This window comes from Haliaeetus leucocephalus, unplaced genomic scaffold (genome assembly GCF_000737465.1).
Source record: "Haliaeetus leucocephalus isolate CR32 unplaced genomic scaffold, Haliaeetus_leucocephalus-4.0 Scaffold340, whole genome shotgun sequence".
Taxonomy (NCBI): domain Eukaryota; kingdom Metazoa; phylum Chordata; class Aves; order Accipitriformes; family Accipitridae; genus Haliaeetus; species Haliaeetus leucocephalus.
In genome coordinates this window covers 6706735-6728549 of record NW_010972776.1, presented here as the reverse complement: position 1 = coordinate 6728549, position 21815 = coordinate 6706735, and the positions used below count along the sequence as shown (strand labels likewise).

General features: G+C 35.6%; 1 protein-coding gene across 3 annotated transcripts in view; it reads right to left on the bottom strand.

Annotated features, from left to right (window-relative positions):
• Nucleotides 1–21815, bottom strand: part of DIAPH2 (diaphanous-related formin 2) — a 265399-nt gene that overhangs the window by 65448 nt on the left and 178136 nt on the right. For all 3 annotated transcript variants that reach the window (XM_010572431.1, XM_010572432.1, XM_010572433.1), the window contains 2 exons: nt 20566–20701; nt 2032–2127 (listed from right to left, as the gene is read on the bottom strand). In XM_010572431.1, the coding sequence (XP_010570733.1) occupies nt 2032–2127; nt 20566–20701 (232 nt within the window). The remainder of the gene's footprint in view (nt 1–2031; nt 2128–20565; nt 20702–21815) is intronic.

The window sequence follows — 21815 nt, the reverse complement described above, 5'->3', positions numbered from 1 at the left end:
TTTATTATATGCTTACCAGTCACAACCACGTGACCCAGCAAGCCCAGAAATACCACAACCTCTTCTTTCCATAGCTTTTATTTATTTACTCTTTCTTCCTTCTGCTGAACCACGGGAAGCATGGAGAACTGTTTACTAAAATCTCACTGGATGAAACTCTCCAGAATACTGAGAGTCTATTGATAGTACCAATGAGAAAACTGTCATTGTCCCTTCCACTTCTTAAGGAGAGAGAGGAGAGTTTGTAAACTCGGTCCCTGCTTTTTTAATGCTGCAATTCACTGCTTTGAGATGCCATAGCCATATTTTTAAGTGTCTTCTGGGTTGTAGACAAGTTACTGACTACGTGTCATATATGTTCCTAAATCACATGAGAAAATTTACATAACAGTTGAAATCAGATAGTTGACTGGGACTAACATTTATTGCCTCTTGTCTAAATCTTTAGCTACACCCTAAAAACTTAAGAGTCTTACCCACTTATGAGAAGACTTACAGTTGACCAGAGCTTGGAAACAGATTACCTAGACCTTTTCTCGCAATAAGTTCCCCAAAGTCAATCAACTCCTTGCTGACGGCCAGATCCCACTAGAATATCAACTGACACAATGAAATTTCAAACGCACAGAAGTCAAAGTGACTATATGAAACAGAGGAGAAATAAAAGGGATTTTTTAATTAGCTCTGCCCCCTATTGTTGCAGAGGAGTCACTGGTTTTGGACCTGGCTTCAGGCATCTCCTTGGCTTTCTCAGCTGCAGCAGATTTTCGCCATCAACTCTGGTTCCTGGGAAACTTTTCTTTGTCACCACCAGGTGACAAATCTCTCCTCAAGCCACAACACAGACAGACCATCTCTCACATTGATATTTCTCAAGATATGGAAAAAACCCACATTTTGATCGAGGAGTTCTTTCAGTTCTGATCTGAGAGCAGAAACAAGCTCTGAATTAAGAACGATACTGGAACTGTAGCAGAATTCATTTCTTAGTATGAACAAATTATATAACTTATTTTCATCTTTTCCAGAAGATCAGGCATATGGCAAATTAAAAATAATTCTATTGGTAAATGGTCTTTGCTAGCTAGGTGAAAGAGCATAGTAGAATTTGCCTTTACTCTTCTGTTCCTCTAAAAAACAAAATAATCAGCCAACATGGATCTAACCCTAGCTCACTGAGCATTAGGTAGATAAACATGACTTATTTATAAAATAAGATGACTCCACTTTGCCAAACCTTTAGCAGCACATATCCAACATAAGCTTTTGATTTAATGCCAAATAACTATAACTTTCAACTGTAAATTTAAGACTGCATTTTTTATTGTAAGATGTGTTTTAAAAGAAAAATTGCAAAATACACTATACTACCATGATCTTTGATGAAAAATAAATGCAGAGTAAATACAGTTCACAACCTGTATGCAACTGGCGTATCATAAGCAGAGGAGAGTTGATTAGAGAAAACCCTGCAGTTGCTTAGCCCTCTCTCAAATTTTCTCAAAACCAACTTTACAGGAAGCAATAATTGCTCAGACTAAACCAGTACACCAGACTAAATTCAGTACAATATTATTGTCTCCCTGAAGAAAGTGAAGCTACTATATTGTAAATTGACTTATATGACTACACACACTATGACTTCCAACCAAACCAGAACATATCTAAGACCAATGCTTGAAAAAGACTATCAGCTATATGACCAAACTCTTACTGATGTAAGAAGCAAATACTTTTCACAGCACCATCTACAGTAAATTAATTATACTTACAGTTTTAAAGATTAAGACAAACATACTTTGTGCAGCAATGTTTTAAATGCCATTTCAAACACAACAGGAACCCTTGTCATATCTTAGAGCACACAGCTATCTGAAGATAGAACTATCAAGTTAAAAATATGTGATCACAAAGAGCATGCTGAGTTTTCACAGTAGCTCAATGGTTTTCAGGGAAAACTGTTGGTAAATCTTTGCAAAAGAACTTTTGCCCACTCAGTTTATAACTACTGGTTTTTAGAAAGCATCTTACCTTGTCCTCTTGGTGTTCGTTTCCTGCGATCTCTGAATGCTGCTCCTGACTGCAAGGCCTCAAGCAGACTATCCATTACTCCTGTCTCATCACCCTCTAGAATAGGAGAAAAACAATATTAATCTCAGTGCAATTGAAATCAGACTTTAGCAAGAAAAAAAGTAAAAGTGTTGTCAAGTTTACATAACACTTCCAAATGGGAGGCGTATACATTTTAATGTAATGGATGCTGTCAGTGCTTCAGGTATCACTGCCTAGTTTGTGTATGATGCTCTATTAAGCAAAACTGATGCCAATCTTTCTGTTCTTTCAACTTGGAGATGTTATCTTGTGCATTATTGATAACACCTTCAGCGTGCAGACAGACAGCTGCTGGTGAGCATCTGCTGTTTCACTGTTAAATTCTTTTAAGACTTTCCTGAAGTAGAAACAGGTCATCTCTTTTTGATTTAAGCATTGCACATGGAAAATCTGATTAAACTGAATGGCAAAAAGTTAAATATTGTAGTACTGCAAATATTTCATATGTTGCCTCCCATCTTCATGATGCATTAAATCCTTGGGAAAAAAAAAATTATTTATACGACATGAGAGGATACATATGCCATATGCTACACATGTAACAGTATACCATGGATGAACTTAGGGTTTAAGAGAAGGAAAGAACAAAGAGGGGAGAATCATGCAGTGAAAGTAGGTGGCATAATGTTTCTTAAAAGCGGAATTCTACTTCTGCTAAATCTTTCTCTTGCTTTTTTCATATCCAAGCTAACCTGTAGCCTTTAAATTGCCGGACTTTATGGTGCATTATGGAAATCTGGGTAGAAAGATTACTTCCTTTTTATGTATTTAAGTCTTTAACTTCCTTTGCATTTCAGTCTGTTAATAACAGTTGATAGCAGCATTCAACAGCGCGAGAAATAGAGGTCAAAGAACTGCAATGTTACAGAACTATTGATGAATGCCTCTTTTTCTGTTCACGTCTGTGTTATAACCCAAAACTAAACTATAGACTGGACTCAGCAGGTAGGTGGACATTTTATTCACATCTCTCAGGCTTCAAGTTAATATAAATTTCCCCATCACAGAGTGGGAAGATAATTACTTTATGCAAAAGATTTACATTACAGTAAAACACTTATGACTCACACAAAGTGTAGGAGGTTAAATGCACATTCAAGCTCTCAACTGTTCAAGTTTAAAAGGAACTTATTAATGCAAAAGCTATTCTGCCCTGGTTCTCTATTACATTTAGATTTATTAGACTAAACCCGGACCTGATATAAGAGCACACCAATCCTAGAACAGTACCTGGTACAGATTTCTACATGATGATCATCAGTGTAACTACTTGATAAATTTAAATTATACATCAACATCATTTAAACCATTATGTATAACATACAACACATATATAAAGTTCTCTCCAGTGCAAGATGAAAGGGAGCAGAGCAAGAGTAGCAACCAGCAGAAGACTTCTGAAATACCAGTTTTAATTACATTCCATCTAAAGCCCTTAAAAAATGAAGCTCCTGCAAAACAAGTAAATTAGCTTCTCTCGATTCACACTCAAATATATAAAGCCAGAATCTTGTCTAAAGCATACAACATAATTATTTTTCTTTGTGCTCCTTATCCTACACATGCTTATTCATTGATTTATTGTTGGCTCTGTATGAAATTTATTTTCTAAATCAAAGGTCTGTGAATACACTTTGTCCAAACTAATACACATCAAATTGGTCTGAAATGTTTAATGAATGTGACTGTAATAAATAGAATTAGTTAATATGTTAGAATATTTTATGCATAGAAATATTACAATATCATCCGATCTTCACTAAAAATAAAGAGTTGGCAGAGTTTATTCAAAGACAAAAATCCTTCAATACTTCATAAATGTTTATGCAGCCTTGAACTTCTTTTTTGCTGAGTGTGCTACTCTACCTGCTAATTACTGCAACTGCTAAAAACCACCCTAGATTTGGAATATCAAAATATACAATATAATGACACATGAATTAAGGAAGCTCTAGAGCACAGTGATGAGATTTTTTAACTCCTCAAAGAAATTTATGCTAGGTCTGAACTCAGCACTGCATCTTAATCAAAGTCATCAGGTGATTAAGTGGGAACTGGACAGAGAACTGCATTTTCAGTTACCCTTCATTAAAATTCATAAATAAAATCAACAGAAATTTCAGCCTTTCCCCAGAGTTCTTGCTGAGATAGTTCACTCACGATCTATGTCCTTGATTTGCCTTTTGTTTTTTTATATTACCTACAGCAACTTGTAGACACAAATTGGAAACAAAGACGAAAACTACCAGAAGTTTCTAAACTGAGAAAATTCCAACAGAAATTGTCAGTGGAAATAAAATACATAATCCTTACTTCACTTTTAGATTATCTTCTATTGTACACAAGGATAGGGTTTTCACCCGCAACAAGTAATTTTCTTCCTCGTTCTTTCTTTTCCAAGTTGGTCCCAAGCATTAAACAGACAGCAAATGTATGCATGCAAAAAAAAAACAACAACTTTGCAAGCTGTTTGCTCTTACGACTGGCTTTATAAGGCTTGGATTAGCCTTAGCAAAGAGCCAGATTCACTATAGATATTAAACAGAACTGAAAAGGCAAAACAATTCTTCATCATTAATTGATCTGTTAACTGCAGGCCCGATTTGTTTTAATTTGGATTACACACTAATATTCTACTGCGGAATTGGTTTAGCACAGTCTGCTTTGAAAATGAGTGTGTTTTTAGGAGGTTACAGTAAGACTCATCCTGTTGCAGGTGCCACAATTTAGACCAGTGTTACTCAACAGATTTTGGCCACTTTCAAAGATAATAACGAAGACAAAAATAACTTTCTTCTTCCATAGAACAATATTATTGATTCTTACACTGCTGACAAGCCCCAAGCAAGCTGAGAGGCACAGACAGAGAAATGAATACGATACAATGAACAAATAAAGTCACATTAGGGATGAGCAGGCAAACTTAATACAAAGATACCTAAACTTTTCATAATTTTTGACCAGTTACAAGAAACAGAACAGATGAAGGGAAAAAGGAATTAGAGTAGGTCACACCATGAAAAGTATATACAAAAGAGACTGGCATAAGCTCCATCCACTTATGAATGCTGAAGAATAGTCATATCATGCATCGGTAAACAAATTTCCTGTGTATAAAGGCAATATTCTGGATTTTACATTTTGCTTTTATAAATAACAGGAGACTTCAGATGAACTGGTGTTAATAAGCACTTAGTATTTGTGGTCAGATTTTTATGTTAAATGACATTCTAAACATTAGTACTCTCAACCAGACTGCCAATTTCAAAAAAGGAAACTTTTGATAAACCGTAAGAAATTAAATCAGAAACTGAAAATTTGGATGTACAAAAGGGTGGGGGACGAGGAATGAAAGACAGTATTACAAACAGAACAGTGACTACTGCTAGACATGTATCATGATCTCAACGCAGTCAAACTAAGTGAACTTTTAACTTCTGTGTTAATGCACATAAATAGTACTACTCCTTGAAACAAAGACAAGATAGATAAATGATCAGGGATGAGTAATGCCAAATCAACTAACATGAAGTTCTCTCAGCTGATGTGGAAGCAAATTGCAAATCTCTGTGAAATTAATGTGCCATTTGAAATGACAAAATACCTACTATTATTATTTGAGAACAGCAAATGTAGAATTTGTTTATAAGAAAAACCAAAACATTAGCTGGAGGAAAAAAAGTGTGATAGTCTTCACCTGGTAGTATGAAAGGCCTTTCAAACAAGTTTTGAAGACAGCAGAACACAAGATCATGAGACTATAGTTCTGCCAAAGATATTAGACCGAATTTATGGTTTCTGGTTTCTGTTAATGCAATATACTGCACTTCATTTGGCTAGAAAAGTTCTCTCATTTATCTGGTCTTCAACACTTGATATAATGGCTGTTTAATTCATTAGTGGAAGGTGCAAAAGATGTTCAATAGTAAAATATCTGGCTAAGTAACAACAAAAGGTTGTTTATAGATAGGAAGCTTTAACATTTGAGAGCTTATCAGCTGAATTTTTCTGAAAACCTAATTAGTGGATTTGCCATAACAACAGATGACATACAAATAGGAAATAATAACATTTTTGGAAGGTAAGATCAGAATATGCATGAGATTTGGAATAATAAAATAAATGAAAATTATAGAATGAGAATGAGCACGTATAACTTCAGTTGCAAGCCAGGAGTTCTTCATTAGGGAATGACCAAGAGCCCCAATATAAAGAGGCAATAAAAGAAACAAATGCTGAATTACCAATCTGATCAGTGTGTTAAAAAGTCAGCTTATTCTATTTCCAGCAGTAGTGGTATACAAGCTTGATTACAGCATTCACAGAAGACAAATCACAACCTGAAAAGCCTCTACAATAAGCAGGGGAGTGGATTCTAACAAGAAACGCCTAAGGCAGCATGATTTCTTTAGACTACATAAACCAGCCACTGAAAAGAGGTGTGACAACCTTCTCCTGTGCTTAGAATCTCTGAAGTCCCAAGAGAGAAAACTCATCCCAACAGAGAGCTTCCCCAAGAGAGGGCTGTTTTGGTACAGCAGCAAACAGGAAAACATTTAGGCTGAGTTAGTGGAAGTATCTTTGAAATCAAAAATGATGTTCTAGAATGCATTTCCAAACAAGACTGTGGGAATAACAAATCTAAAGATTTTAAGAATGAAGCAAAAAATTCTGAAAAGGATTATATGATATAGCACAGGCAATAGCAGGAGTGTAAGTCACATGATCTTTTCAATCCGCTCTAGCTAAAGCATCAACCTGCAACTCCTTATCGATGGTGCATATTTTAAAAGGGTACGTGATAAAATGGGGAATGAGAGCGCAAGAAACCAATTTCTGGCACTTAGGCTGCTGCCTAAGTTACAGCATGAGGAACACAGTTCCTGGGTATCTGTAGTCATGAACTAAGCCTTTACTTTTGAGCAAGCATTTTAATTTTCAAGTGTCTTCTAGTGTAGATATGACCTTTATATTTATGAAGAACACTGTCCTTCCAAATACTAATTGTTTGTTTGGAATATTTATCAAGACAAAAATATATTAGAAAGTGCACGATCAGGTATGACTAGTCTGTCTTGATTTTTCTTCATATAACACGCTGAATTCAAAACTTTACAATCAATTAGCAGTTTAATTCTAAAGCACATTACTTCCCAAAGAAGCAAGTATCAGATAGAAACAAAGCATATAATCTATTTCCAGAACATTATTTTTAAATTTCAGCTTTCCAAAGATACATAAGCTGTCCCAAACTCAAGCCATTCTTTATATTTTCTCCATCAGCAAATGGCACGTGGAGATGGATTGACAATATTAACTTCACAATTTTGGATACTGAGAAACAAGGCATGAAAAAACATTTTCTAAAAAGGTAAGATTAATGTAATTGTGCCTTTCCATGTACAATACTACTGCAGCAAAGACTGCAATAGTATTACACAATCCTTAAGCCTCCCTCCATAAAACACAAAATCAAGATTTAAAAAAATAATAATCAATATGTGAAGGACTAAGTTTCAAGCATGCTTTTAGACAAGTTCTGTTATCTCTGAGTCTCCTTTCTGCTTTGTATGTACATTTAAGTTTTTTGTCACCCTCCTTCCATGGAAATCTCTCTTCAACAAGTATTTAAGATAGGAAGTGTTAAAAAACAAAAAAATCAAGATGCTTTGCTGTTCTGTATGCCTTGTGTTGCTTGTACCTACTGTATGAGAATTTGTGCAAAAACAGTTCAGGCAGTTAACACTGTCCAGAGATAAAGCTCATCAAGCAGTTCAGGTCTTCTACCGAACACAAATAAGTGTATGGAGCTGACATTTAACCCACCTGTGCAACACAGCAGAGAGATTAAAGTATCTTCATTTTTTAAAATAATTATTTGAAACAGCCAGCCCTTGCACTGCATTATGACTGTATCTGACACAGATGTAGAACTAAGATTCCTCAGGATAGCTAGGTAATTTGTTTTAGCATAATCTGTGCACTGCTAAATTAACCATGAGGACTGTGTTATAAAGGTAGAAAACAAACACTTGAGAATGATGAAGAATGTTTATCTTATTTTTCACAGTGCAAATGCAATCCTTCACCTGCTTCTGTAGCCATTTTCTCTGTTTCAACAGAGCAACCATTTCAACATGAACATGAAGATAAAATATCTCCCTTTTCTATCCCTGCTAGCACCTTATGAAATACGACCCTTAAGTTACATTTAGAATCCTTTTTGTCAATATTACATTCCTTTATTGCTTCTTGGCAAATCTTATCTAAACCTCAAAAAGAGACCCCAACATCCATACCTCCTGATATTAAATGCAAAATAATATTCTTTTCTATTTATTACTCAGAAGATCAAAACGAGAATTGAAGTTGACAAAAAATATATAGGTAAACTAACATTCTTCTGCTAACCTGAGGAGCAATAAAAGCTACAGCTGAGCCAGGAAAAAAGGTTTTTCTCTCTCTTTTTTTTTTTTTTTTTTTAGAAAAACAACTGCTGCTAAAATTTCATATTGGAAACTGAAGTGTGTTTAGTCTGTTGTAGCCTATGAGGCTTTTAAAGTCATTCTTGCAGTTCAAAGAGCACAGCTGAAAGGTCACACCAGAAAACATGTGGTAGTGCTCTGTTTAGGGACTAACCTGAACCATGAATGACAAATGTGCATAAAATTAGAGCTCTTCCACAGACTTTCCATAAAGATGGGAGTATTTAACTTCTTGGGTTGCCTCTGTTTCAGCAGGCAGTTCTTGAACTCACTTCTGTGGTAGTGGACAGCTCTGATGATTTAAACTTCATGGGAGTTTTTAGTTTCTCTCCTCTAAACAATTGTACCAAATTGTCCTAAAAATAGGTCCTTAACTTCTTCAAGACAAGTAACAATTTCCCTGAAGCCAAGCTCACTTCTTATGAGCTATTTTTAAAGAAATTTCTAAAATATTTAACTTCTTTTTTTGCTCCCCCCCCCCTTTTTTTGAATAAAAGTATTGGAATATTTTAACTTCCTTTCATCTCCCCTCATTACAGAGCACAAAGAAAAAGTAGATTTAAGTGAGGTCTTAAAGTAAATTTGGAAGAGGTTTAATCTAAACAATACCTCCAAATGTCACCTATATTTCCATGAACTCAACAAACAGTCACGTTTTTCCCAGCTCAAAGCGTTCAAGCACATACCAGAGAAGCGATTCAGAAACGTAACTTTCTGATTTAGATTGGAAGAACTAGAAACTTGGAGAGACCAATTTCAGTTTCTTTTTGTGGCCTCTATTGCACAAAGTTTTACCTCAGCCTTCAGCATATTATCATCTATCAAAAAGGTAGGAATAAACATCTAGCAGATTTTTTCAGGACCTTCACGATGACTGCTTTTTCAGTTTGCTCTAGCAAGGAAGCTATTTTGGTTAGAACATAAAAAATCCCAATAACTACTACTTTTCTTAAATGAAATATAAGAACTGCGGTAGCACTATTGATGGTAAAGTGAAACAACAAAATAGCTTAGGCTTTTTAAGTTACTTGAATAATTTAGGACTACAGAAACTACACTTAAAGAGCTCAGCCCATGCACCCAAAACACGATCCACCTCCTATCTATGTGCTTTCTTCAGATCAGATTCACAGCTAAGGGTCCGGGAGGCCCTGGGAACATGCTCCTGTTTCTGGAGTGTTTTGCTGCCTTCCTTTTTACTTACTCATTACTACAGGACTACCCACATATTTTACTGGTGCACTTCCATTCTCCAGTAGAGGTAATACCCACATGTACCTTGCAAAACATCTTGTACTCATTATTACAAATATACTAATTGTAAACTAATCTAAGTTAATAAAAAGTGTAAGTATTGCACAGTCATTTGGGCAAAGGTTTACACGAACTTCCCAGGAAATTTTTCATAAATTTGGGTCCTTACTGAAAGAGTCCAGTCCAATACCAAAGTAGGTAACACATGCTGTCTATCTGCCTGCTTCTCCAAATTGTTTCAAAATTATATTTCTATTCACATCTTGCACTACCCTGTTTTGCTTTGAACTCTCAAGTACTTAAGTCTAATATGTGTCCTGTGTAAACTTCTAAATGAGACTTCTATTCATAATCAGTACCAGAATTTTTAATTGCAATATATTCACTTAAAAAGGTCGATTTTCAGTGTCTTATGGAAAGTGTGTTTTTGTGTTCTCCTCATATATTTGCATTTTATTCATTTGCTAAATTCATTTTGCATGCATAATAAATATCTTCAGGAAGCAGTCTTCCCCAGCATTTTGCACTAAAATACAGTCTCATGACTCCTATTTACTTTTTAATTAAAGGAGAACAAGTTAGGACAATATGACTGATAAGTGAACCTATACCTCACGTCAGTCCACAAAGCAAGGCAAATCCTTGCTTACGTACCAGTTAAGCTCATTGTTTATGATAACATGATCTCAGGCTTACATAAAGTTAATAGAATGAGAAAAAGTGAGCTTTGTTGTGCTGGCAGGTTACTGAAAACAATTTTTGAAATGCGTACACTTTACCATTTTCAGAAAATGTCGCAATGGTCAAGGTCTACTTCAGCAGGAATGTGTTTAATTGAAATGCATCAACATTAGCCCTGGGGCCCAATTCTGAATGGACTTATGCCCCTTACAAGGATGACTAAACATAAAAGTTTACAAGGATTCACTAAACATAAAAAAAAAGCCTTTACCATGGATTACTTGGTAACAAATGGGAAGACATTGCCTCTATGTGGGAAGGAAAAGATTGTGCAGCTCAAAAAAATGAAAGAAAAATGACCATGTGATACCTGAACAATTAAATGCATCTGTAATCAAGTTCTACTACTGTTTGAAGGCTATGTTTCAGTCACAGTACTAAGCAACTTTTAATTTATGTGATTAGCAGATGCATAAGGCAAAACAAAATCATCAATGCTTTTAGCATTAGAAAATAATTTTCTTTTAAAAATTGCTTATAGTTGAACAACTGCTCCAATATTTTAGGGAAGAAACCAGTCTCAGGAATTCATTTTGAGGAAGGGGGATTGCTCAAATACTCTTGCTGACTATTTTATTTATTTATTTATTTATTTTTACTATTTGTGCTGGTTTTGGCTGGGATAAAGTTTTTCCATAGCAGCTAGTATGGGGCTATGTTTTGGATTTGTGCTGAAAACAGTGTTGATACTTCAGGGATGTTTTCATTGTTGCTGAGCAGTGCTTACAGAGAGTCGAGGCTTTTTCTGCTCCTCACACCCCCCACCAGCGAGGACCCTGGGGGGAGCACAAGAAGTTGGGAAGGGACACAGGCGGGACATCTGACCCTGACTGACCAAAGGGCTATTCCATACCCTACGATGTCACGTTCATCATATAAAGCTGGGGGAAGAAGAAGGAGGTGGGGGGGACATTTGGAGTTACGACATTTTGTCTTCCCAAGTCACCGTTAGGCGTGCTGGAGCCCTGCTGTCCTGGGGATGGCTGAACCCCCGCCTGCCCATGGCAAGTGGAGAATGAATTCCCTGTTTTGCTCTGCTTGCGTGCATGGCTTTTGCTTTACCTATTAAACTGTCTTTATCTCAACCCATGAGTTTTTTCCCTTTTACCCTTCTGATTCTCTCCCCCATCCCACTGCGGGGGGGGAGCAAGCAAGCGGCTGTGTGGGGCTTTGTTGCTATCTGGGGGTTAAACCACAATACTATTATTCTTCAATCTTGTCGTGACCTCATTCAATTTGTATTTAAATTATTCCAGGTCCTAAACCACTTTTAGCTAATTGTACTAATCGATGTCACAAAAAATATCAGATCGCAGTGCCTGAACCAGAAGCGACCAAAGTTGATCTTAAATTCATTTTGAGATGACAATTACAAAGTCAAATAGGTAACAAAGAAATCTCTCTGTGACACAGAACATAATATTCATTAGACAGTAATCGCTTTATATGAGCCTTTCTACCTTTTAGAATAAAACTTCTGTAGCTGACCTTTTCTTATCGCAGAGTTTGTAAGACAAAAAACTTTTTAAAAATACATTTTATTTTAGAGGAAAAACAACTGCATGCCCATATGATAGAGAATCAATTACCTTTCATCAAATGGCTTAAAGAATTCTTGGCCAGCTCCTGACAGCCGTATCGGTATACGTTCACTTTTATCACACATTTAATCCCCAAAAAAGGGAAGCAATTAGTTCAGACTTAACTGCCAAACTTCATTTCTCAGCATGATACCTCATAATACATCCAGTTTGGGGGGCGGGGGGAATCCTTCAAAGGATCTTTATTAAGCTTCATTTTTGTGAATCAGCTTTTTCAAGAGGGGTTGGAAAGTCAAGCATGCTATTTCAGGACTTTTACTAAGAAAGTGTACACAGAAAAATGTCATGGCAAATGTCAAGCTATAACTTGTCCATGTTTTTTAATCTTTTCTACACAGATTCCAAAGTGGCCCTGAAACCTACATTGTTTTCCATGATGATTAACTGATTTCAGGTGGACTGGACAAATATGAAATCTGAATACAACACAGACATCAAAACTTACCAGAATTTAGAACGTGTAGCCCAAGATGTTTCCAACAAGAAATTTGGTTTTGACCTTGATATGTCACAGGATTTACCTGGAATCTACTGACTAGCTCTAGTGCAACCACAGAAAATTTCACTCAAAACAATAATTATTACAGAGTGTATCGTTACAAAAATATGGAAGATGGCAGAAACTACACAGTTTCAGAACTCATAATCTAGAGCCCAACCCTGAATATAAAATTCCTCATTAATATAGTTACCTGTTTTGTATACTGGTATAGACCAACTATTGGTTCTTGAACTTTTCTGCAAAGTTTCTAGTTGGTTGTTTTCTCGTTACTACAATATTTCATTGTCTAAAGAGATATTTTGGTTTTAGTTTTTGATGGTGCTCTGAAAATCATCTTTTATGTGGTCAAGTTGAACATTCTGTACTCTCATGACAAATGCTACTATATTACGGCTCTCACCTTATGTAATATGACACAGAATGATGTCTCTCTAGGTTTAAAATCTAAGTTTCCAGTCCTGCAAAGTCACACTTTTACCTTTATTACTCATCTGACAATGTCTAAAAAAACCCAGCCATACTTCTACTTTCTGCTTTCAACAAAAATGTATATTCTGGTTACAAATCCAGAAACAGACTCTTTGTTTCTGCTGCACATTTACAAGATGAAATGCAATATGTTTAGGATTTTTTAAATCTTCCACCAATAGATTGCACAACTCACCAATGACCAGCAATTTCAAGTTGGAAGTCTGAGTATCCAACTAACAAAGAACCACTGAAATCAACGCCATAACGTTTGAGTTAATTTAATTAGATCTCTACATTTGACAAGAAATAAGCTTTTATCATTAAGATAAGTGTCCTTTGATGCCTTACAGAACTTTTCCTTTTAAATACACATTGCCTTATCATCAGCCTTTTAAATTACCTTTAAGTACAATGATTGCATTGGGATACAAAACTGTGCTAACATTTGTAGAAGTGTTTTAACTTTTCATTATTCAATACTTCATATGGAAAATTATTAGTTAAGATCCATTATGATATATATTGGGAAATGATCATATTTAATTTATGAATTTAATTTTACATAGACTACTGTTACGCAATTGGGGGGGGTGTTAATAGTATATAGTAAAAAAAAAGGCTCATCAGCATGATATTCTTTCCTACATAATTTCGGAAACTGCTCTTGTGAAGGCAGCATCTTAACAGTTCTATTAGAAATGAGATACTACAACCACAGAAAAATATAATCATTCCACTAAGACAGATTAGTCAGTGAAGTTGTCCCTTGTCCCGCCATAACAGTCAAATAAACTTCCATTTCACTATAGTTCTACATGCAATTTTCCTCCTTGCTATCTGCTTCCTGAACAAACCTTACACTAAAGAAGTTAGCTGATCAACTAATTTAATTATTTCAGAAATGCTTTTTAACACTGGAATTTCTACAAAATATATGAACGTAATGTTACATAACAATTACACTGAGAGAAACAATATTACAGGTATTTTCAAAATTAACAGTACCTGTTCTTTGAAGTAAGAATACTTTCTCCAAGGAAAAGGAAAGTTGAATTTACGTAGACAACTATCCAAAGTTACCACTTGTTACTGTTCAGTAAACAGTCCCCAAGAAACCTACTTTTAAGAGAAAAGAATCCAATTGTTCTGCCTTACTTCACCTGTAATTATCCCAACCTCAGATTTCAGAGAGTCTAATAATTTTTTTTTCCCCTGACAAATTACCTCATTAAATCAGTTTACTTGGAAGTTACCATATGCTATATTCATAAACAAACAAAAATTTTTCCATTGCCAAATTTTAAAAGGTGAGATTAAGCTTTAAGTTGTTGTTTCTTTCTAACTTCTTGTCCATGCTCACATCTATTTGCATTTCTCTTGAGCTGCTTTTGACCCATATTAATAGCATTTACAGTAATTTTTATATCCCCCACCATTCTCAAGATGGCTTCAAACTTCTGGATAAACAGATCTTAAAACATTTTGAGCAACTCATGAGAGAAAGAAAGAAAGAAAGAAAGAAAGAAGAAGAAAAATCAAACCTCATCCTGGTTGTATGGATGCTCACGTTTAAGCATAATGTAAACCTCTATCTAATTTTTTTCCATGAATACCGCATTTCAGGAAGAGTGCAGCATATTCAAACAGACCATTGACATCAGTATGAAAGAGAATGACTTCCCAAAGGAGTTGTAACACTTGCCTCATTGGCATCCAGCACCATAAACTAATAATCTGTAGAATGTAAATAAGCCCCAAGTTTTATCACTGCAGGTACCCCATGCAATCACTAGCCAATCTATAAATTCAAAGGATTAAGGCTAAGACACACTTACAAAATAATAGGTATTTCGTAAAAAACTTAGAATGGAGTTCTGTTCATGCTAAAGGACATAGAAGGGAGACATAACAATCAGCAAAGCACAAAATCATTAGAACACTGTAGCAGAAGTACCTTCTTGAATTGTATCCTGCCACAGTCAATATGAGCGTAACAACAATTCAAGGAAACACAACAGAATTATTGCTGATACTAGTACATACCAGCTTGAATAAATTGCATATGAATTCTTATGTAAGTGTACTTGAAAAGGGAAAGTAGGCATATCCATCAACCACTAGCACACAACTTCATTTCCATTATCTTCCTCTGCATTAGGGGAGAATGTTAATATGTCTTCAAAACAATTAATTCAATACTAATTGGGACTGAGGAAGCTCATTCTATCTTTTATCCTAATACTGGTAGTTAAAAGGTGATTTTAATTGCCATAGTAATCAGATATAATGAAGAGCAAAACTGTTTCTGATTAAATAACATTTGCATCAGAATTGCTGTTATATGCTTTTCAGCTCCTAGAAAGCTGTCTTGAGTTCTTTTTTTCTCTCTTTTGTTCAGATATGCACATGGAAGCAATGCTGCAAGAATTTTGCAGATGTTAAGTCAGATGGAAGTCATGAAAGACTATGTATAAATGTATCATAGCCCGGTCTGCTACAGCTCTCAAAAAATAGGAAACTGCTGAAAAACAGCTATAAAGAATGTTCTCTTTCCACAGAGCTAGTGAATGCTAAAGAAGAGAAGGGACTGTTAAGCCCTTTTCCTACAGAATTCCTCTCCCATCATGAGAAAGAATGGTTCATAATTCAGACTGTGAAATTTAAGACCTCTAGGTGTGTGGGTAAGTCACTTAAGTCTTTCTATTTCTCCATACTTCACTATGGAAACAGGCATACAGAAGTGCCTTACTAGTCCAGGAAATATAATGAACATTTGCATAAGTCTTACCAGACTGAAAAGAACACCAGGAAGGACCAAATATTCCCAAGCCCTACAGCTCCAATGGAGAAGGTGGAGCTGACCATCCACAGTAGTAGTGTTTGGAAGTAACAGAGTACAACAGTTGCCAGAATGTCTTGGTATGGTTTTGACCGCACCACAGATCACAGTGAGAGATGTTTAGGCACCACATAATGGGAAATACGTATTAATAGTAAGAATGTTTTAAAGGAAGGTTTTAATATCAAGCAAGAGATCTCCCTATGAACTGTTTTAAGGTGTAGTTTTAAATCAACAATATATGAAATACTTTTTCCCTAAGAACAGTTTAAAATTTATTCTGAAAAACACCATTGCAAATAAGAGTAGAATTCCGTGAGAGTATAAAAATTAACTTCTCTCAGCCAAATTCAACTAACTATAACAATTTTGATAAGTTTTTTTTATTTATAATTTTTAATCAGTCTTTAAACAAACACTTTTATATGGATATTAGTACCTTACACAAAACTGCTTGAGCATGTCACAGATAGGGAAAAATAGTGTTAAATGCTGAAAAGATTTCTCAGAAATTTCGAGGTGTTCTGTAAGTTGAGCATTACTTAATGCTTATCCATTACACTGCTTTTATACAAAGTCACAAAAGTTGCCTTTAACTCAAGCCATTACACAGCCTTTTCTGTCCAAAACATCTCATTTGTATCAACAATTTTATCCCAAATAATGCCAAATTCATTGACTACAAGTGAAGAAACAACTTCCAGCAGAACTGACTTCAAGATAAACCACTGGCTCAGAAGATCTTAGTCTCATTGAATATTTATTTTTGTTTAACTGAGAACCACTTAACCTTTCTGTAAGTATTACTGTGCTTATTTACAAAAAATAATGCACATTGATATAACGAAGTTTTCCTGAGGCAGAGAAGTGTACATGTTGGATAAGTTCCTACCGTAATTTTTTATTTGAGAAGGTGTATGTTGATTTTGTCAGCTATCAGCCCACTTTCAGTTTTGCACAAAAAAACTTGTATTTTGAAATGTGGACGTGTTTTTAGATTTAGAATTACTTAAGTTTGTATGATGCTGTCCAGTGTAAATCACTTCAAAGTTTATGGAGTTTATATGGAGTTGAGAGCTTTTCTTTATTTTCACATTCATCTTTACACATTTTGGAACGTTTAGCAGGATTTATATCAGTTTACACATAGTATTTCTGTGGCATCTCAGTTACACAAAGCACCAGAACACCAAACTGAGTAACCTGGTCTTCAAAATATTGGCATCTCTGAGGTTACTTCATAACTAGTTATTATACAGGACAGTTATTGATTCTGGCCACACCGCAGTTTTCTGCTCTCTCAGTTACACTAAGGAACAGATATTAATTGCAATATTTAATTAATTCTAATTAATTCTAATCTGGATTCTCCAGTGGCCACAAAAAAAAGCTGTAGCTGCGTAACCAGGTAACAGCAAAAAATACTTATTACAGAACTACACAGTAAAAGGCTGGAAAATGCAGGAACCCTATTGCTCTGACCTGAAAGGCTGTAGCAATGCATTAAAATTTTACTCTTGAAGATATAGCTAGAGAAATAACTGAAAGAAAGTTAGGTTAAAACACCCTTTGGGTGAAAATCACCTTGACAAAATGACAGCTTGAGAGGACATCTGCCTCCTTCCTCTAAGTCTTCTGTGTCACATTCACTTAGACAAATTTACAAACCATTTATATAAGCAGCAATGAGCATAAAGAAGTGGATGCATCAAGAAAAAAATAGTTACTTGGCAAAAACAGTTAATTGAGTATCAATGTCGTGGAATCCAGCAGGGATGGAGCTATCCCCCTTACCTCCTGCCACAGCAATAGATTTGTAATATGTGAAATGCATATTTCAATATATTTAAAAACTGGAAAAACTATTTTAGAAGTGTTAAACTGACTTTGTGTCACTGGTTTAGAAACATTAGTTATTTAAATGGCAGTTTCGGTGCATCTGGCCATGTACAGTTACTCACATATTTGCAGTTTCAGTAAAAAAGAAATAGAATGCAAAATTAAACTTCAGTTGTATCTGTTGATAGGAAAAGTCTTTCATGACGAAAAGCAAAATGCTGTCAGTATACTGATGCATCTCTGTGACTGCTAAGCATGGTCTACCCCTCATCTGCTTAAAAAATTAACAGATGTAGACAGGTATGCTCTCACTGATTGAGCTGAAGCAATTTAAGAAGGTGTAACTTCAAACTGTTAGCCCTTAAACAGAGACTAACTCACTGACAACAGTATCTAAGTGGGCTTCTCATACTTTTCAACAGCTAATAAAACATATTAGCTTACATTGTCTTAAGTGGTAGTTTACATATCCTCTCTCAGTATGTCCTCCAGCACACTGGTAGAGGGGAGGGTGATGATGGGATGTTTAGGTGGTTCTTAACCCACTCACAGAAAAGTGCCTGTCCATATTACAAAGGACTTTCTTTTGTCTTGGGCTTAGAAAAGTCTCATTAGACATATCCATGAGCTTAACTTCACAAGATATAGGAAATGTATTTATGCATCACCTGTATTTGAATCTTATATTTTGTTCATAGTTAATCTGAAATTATTAGAAAAATCTTTACATGGTATGAAATTTAAGTTTGTCATCTATGCAAAGCAACAGAGTTGTTTACTAAAACTTATGCTACAGTATGTTCCATGCAGTTTCACAGCCACTTCAAGCAAGGCAAAGTGATGCACACAAACACACAAGAATTTTTAAGAGATTCTCACATAAATAATTTGTTTTCTATCATGGTATTCAAATTACAGTACATTAAGATAAATTAATTTTTAAAACTATGAATGCAAAGAATGAAGTATTGGGAACACTGATTTATCACAATCAGCAAATACAATAGCAAGTCTAATTTACGAATTCTTAAAATATAATTAATAGTACATATAAAGTGATAACAGAAGAAAGATTTTTCACTTGTAAATAAAACTTGTTCTCACTTTGCCCACTTCTTTGTGCAGATTGATATACGGGTTGCCCATTTTTACCAAATTTAAACTGTGAAATTACTGAGCAGAAAAAAAGCCACAAAGTTGTGCCATTTGCATACACATATCTATAAAGATAAAACACCACTACCTGCTGAAATCATTGTAAACATAATTCAGTCTGACAAAGTAATGCTTAAATAGATGATATATTTCTAAGATACATTGACACAAGTGTAACTGCAGGTTCTAGAGAAAGGTGGTTGCCAAAGGAAGGGGAGGTTGGCTGGCTAACATTCCTTGAGGGCTGGCTGTACACGCACAAGTCACAGATTTTCACTAGTGATGGGAAATTTACTGATATGCCAGAAATACTGGCATTCTAAATATACGTGACACAAAACGGTATCGTGAGTATTACGAGACAGTATTTCTGCACTACTGCATTATCAGTGATGGAAAGTCTGACCAGTACCTTGTCTTTTCATGGTTCTGTGTTCACCTCCACAGTCATCCTCTTACATGTTGGAGTGGGTTTGTTTGCCTGGTCTAGTGTTTTTCCAGTATTTTTCATCCTTGTATAAATTGACTTTACAGATGCTGTATATATGCCCTTGAAAGGCAGTGTTATTTCTAAATTTACCCTCCATTCGATCAATCTCCAGCATAGAACTATGTTAGTTTGTCATAATGATATGGTTTACTGCAACATCATCCTTACACAAAGTTAATACATCATCACATCTTCCATGAAGTTCATCATAACCAAAAAACAAACAGCACTTTTCCATGAGTATGTAGCTGTTAAGACTGTTCAGTGGATCAAAAGGCCAAGTGTCTTACAGCTGGGTCAGATTAGCAGATTAACACAAACTCATAGAAACTGAACAAAAAATTGCAGGCTCAAGTAATCTCTTGCACAATCCAATGTACAATTTTACCACCCTTACGTGCCTTCTGGAGTCAAAGAGGTAAGGAATGAAGCCTGTATTTTACAGCCTTCTGCAAATCTGCACAACATCAATATGAGGACCACCCGATTCCTCCTGCTTTCTTACCTTCCTCTCTCCTAGGGTAGCCTCATGCAAAATACAATATTCTCACAGCTGACAAGCTCAACACATTGCTTTTAATCATGCTGAAATGTCACTCTGTACTTAGGCATCAAGATCAACCAGATTTTCCAGCTCCTAATAGGACTGTTGGGAGAACATCCATTATAACATGGCGCCTCCAAGCCCAAAAAGAAAGACGTTAATTGCCATACTACCTTGATTATAGAGATGTTCACAGAATGAAATTAACAACAAAGCAAGTAAGATACTACTTCTTGGAAGTAAATCCATATGAAAAAGATCAACTGACTGCTACGAATGAAAACAAGCCAATAGTTCATAATAAAGCTCCTGGAAAGGAACATTACACATGTTAGGTGGCAGATACAGAATTACATGTTCCGGTAGGCTAAAACAAAACAGAATTTTCACAGAAAAAGTTAAGCTTTTTTTTTTTTCAGCTTTCAAAACAGACAGCAAGTATTCTTCATATTGATCAGGAATAGCCTTCAGTTTGTTACGCCTTACTTTCTTTTTCTTTTAACAAATCTCTCTACTAAAAATGATGCCTTACCTTTGTTCATATCAATCAACTGCTGCTTCTTCTTCTGTCGCTCCAGTTTCTCTCGTTCAGCCTTCTCTTTTGCCAATTTGGCTCTCTTCGTTTTCTCCTCCATTTCTCTTCTTTTGTTGTTTTCTTTTAACGCCTCCTGCATTAGATAAAATGAACATGGGTGTCCATATACTGAGGAAAACTAGAAAGAATAACAAAAATAACCTTGTTTGCACAGATACTGTATTTACGTCCAATGACAGGGAAAAAAACCAGGGACTGGCACTCAATACTTCAAGCATCTTCAAAAATCTTACGAGGCAACATAGCTTACCATACTATTTGTACACATTAGCATTATTAAATAATCAGAAGAGTGAAAAATGAAATAGCTTTGCATTTATGGTGAATGAAAAAGTTCCAAATTTTTCAGCAGCAACACATTTTTTGGGGGGGGTTTGTGGTTTTTTTTTCTATTAAGACTCTAAGTCTTACTCAAACCTGCATCTTGCTGTTAGGAGGGATTAGGGGGGATGAAGCAAAGTTCCCACTATAATGGACTTCAATTACAAGTAATTGAAACTCAGTTACTAACATTTAAGCTACAATTCCTCAAATAGTTTTGTTGAAATAGCCAAAGCAGTCTGGATCATTTAAATACACAAAACACATCAAAAGTAATGGAAAACAGTTGAATTTATAGACTAAAACTCTAAAACTAAAGTCTCTGAGTCAACAGGTTACACAAACTACCAAACTAAAAACTACAAATGTAAGAGAACATCCCTGGATTAAAAAAAAAAAAACCAAACCAAACCAAACAACTACTTCCCACGACCTTGCCTCCATCACGTCTAGAAGATATCCTCCTTTTCCAAAGGAGGTTAATCTCAATTTCTTGCTGTGGTGGGTTGACCCTGGCTGGCTGCCAGACACCCACTGAGCCATTCTCTTGCTCACCCTCCTCAACAGGATGGGGAGAAAATAAGATGACAAGGTCATGGGTTGAGATGAAGACAGGGAGACTGCTCATCAATTACTGTCATGGGCAAAACACTCGGGAAATATTAATTTAATTTATTGCCAGTTAACATAGAGTTGGATGGTGAGAAACAAAGACAAAAAAGAAAACACCTCTCCCCCCTTCCTTCTCAGGATCAACTTCATTCCTTCATTCCCATCTCCTCTATACCCCAATCCCTCCACCTCGAGCAATGCAGCAGGGATGGAGGGGAATGGGGCATTGCGGTCAGTCCCTAACAGTTCCTCTC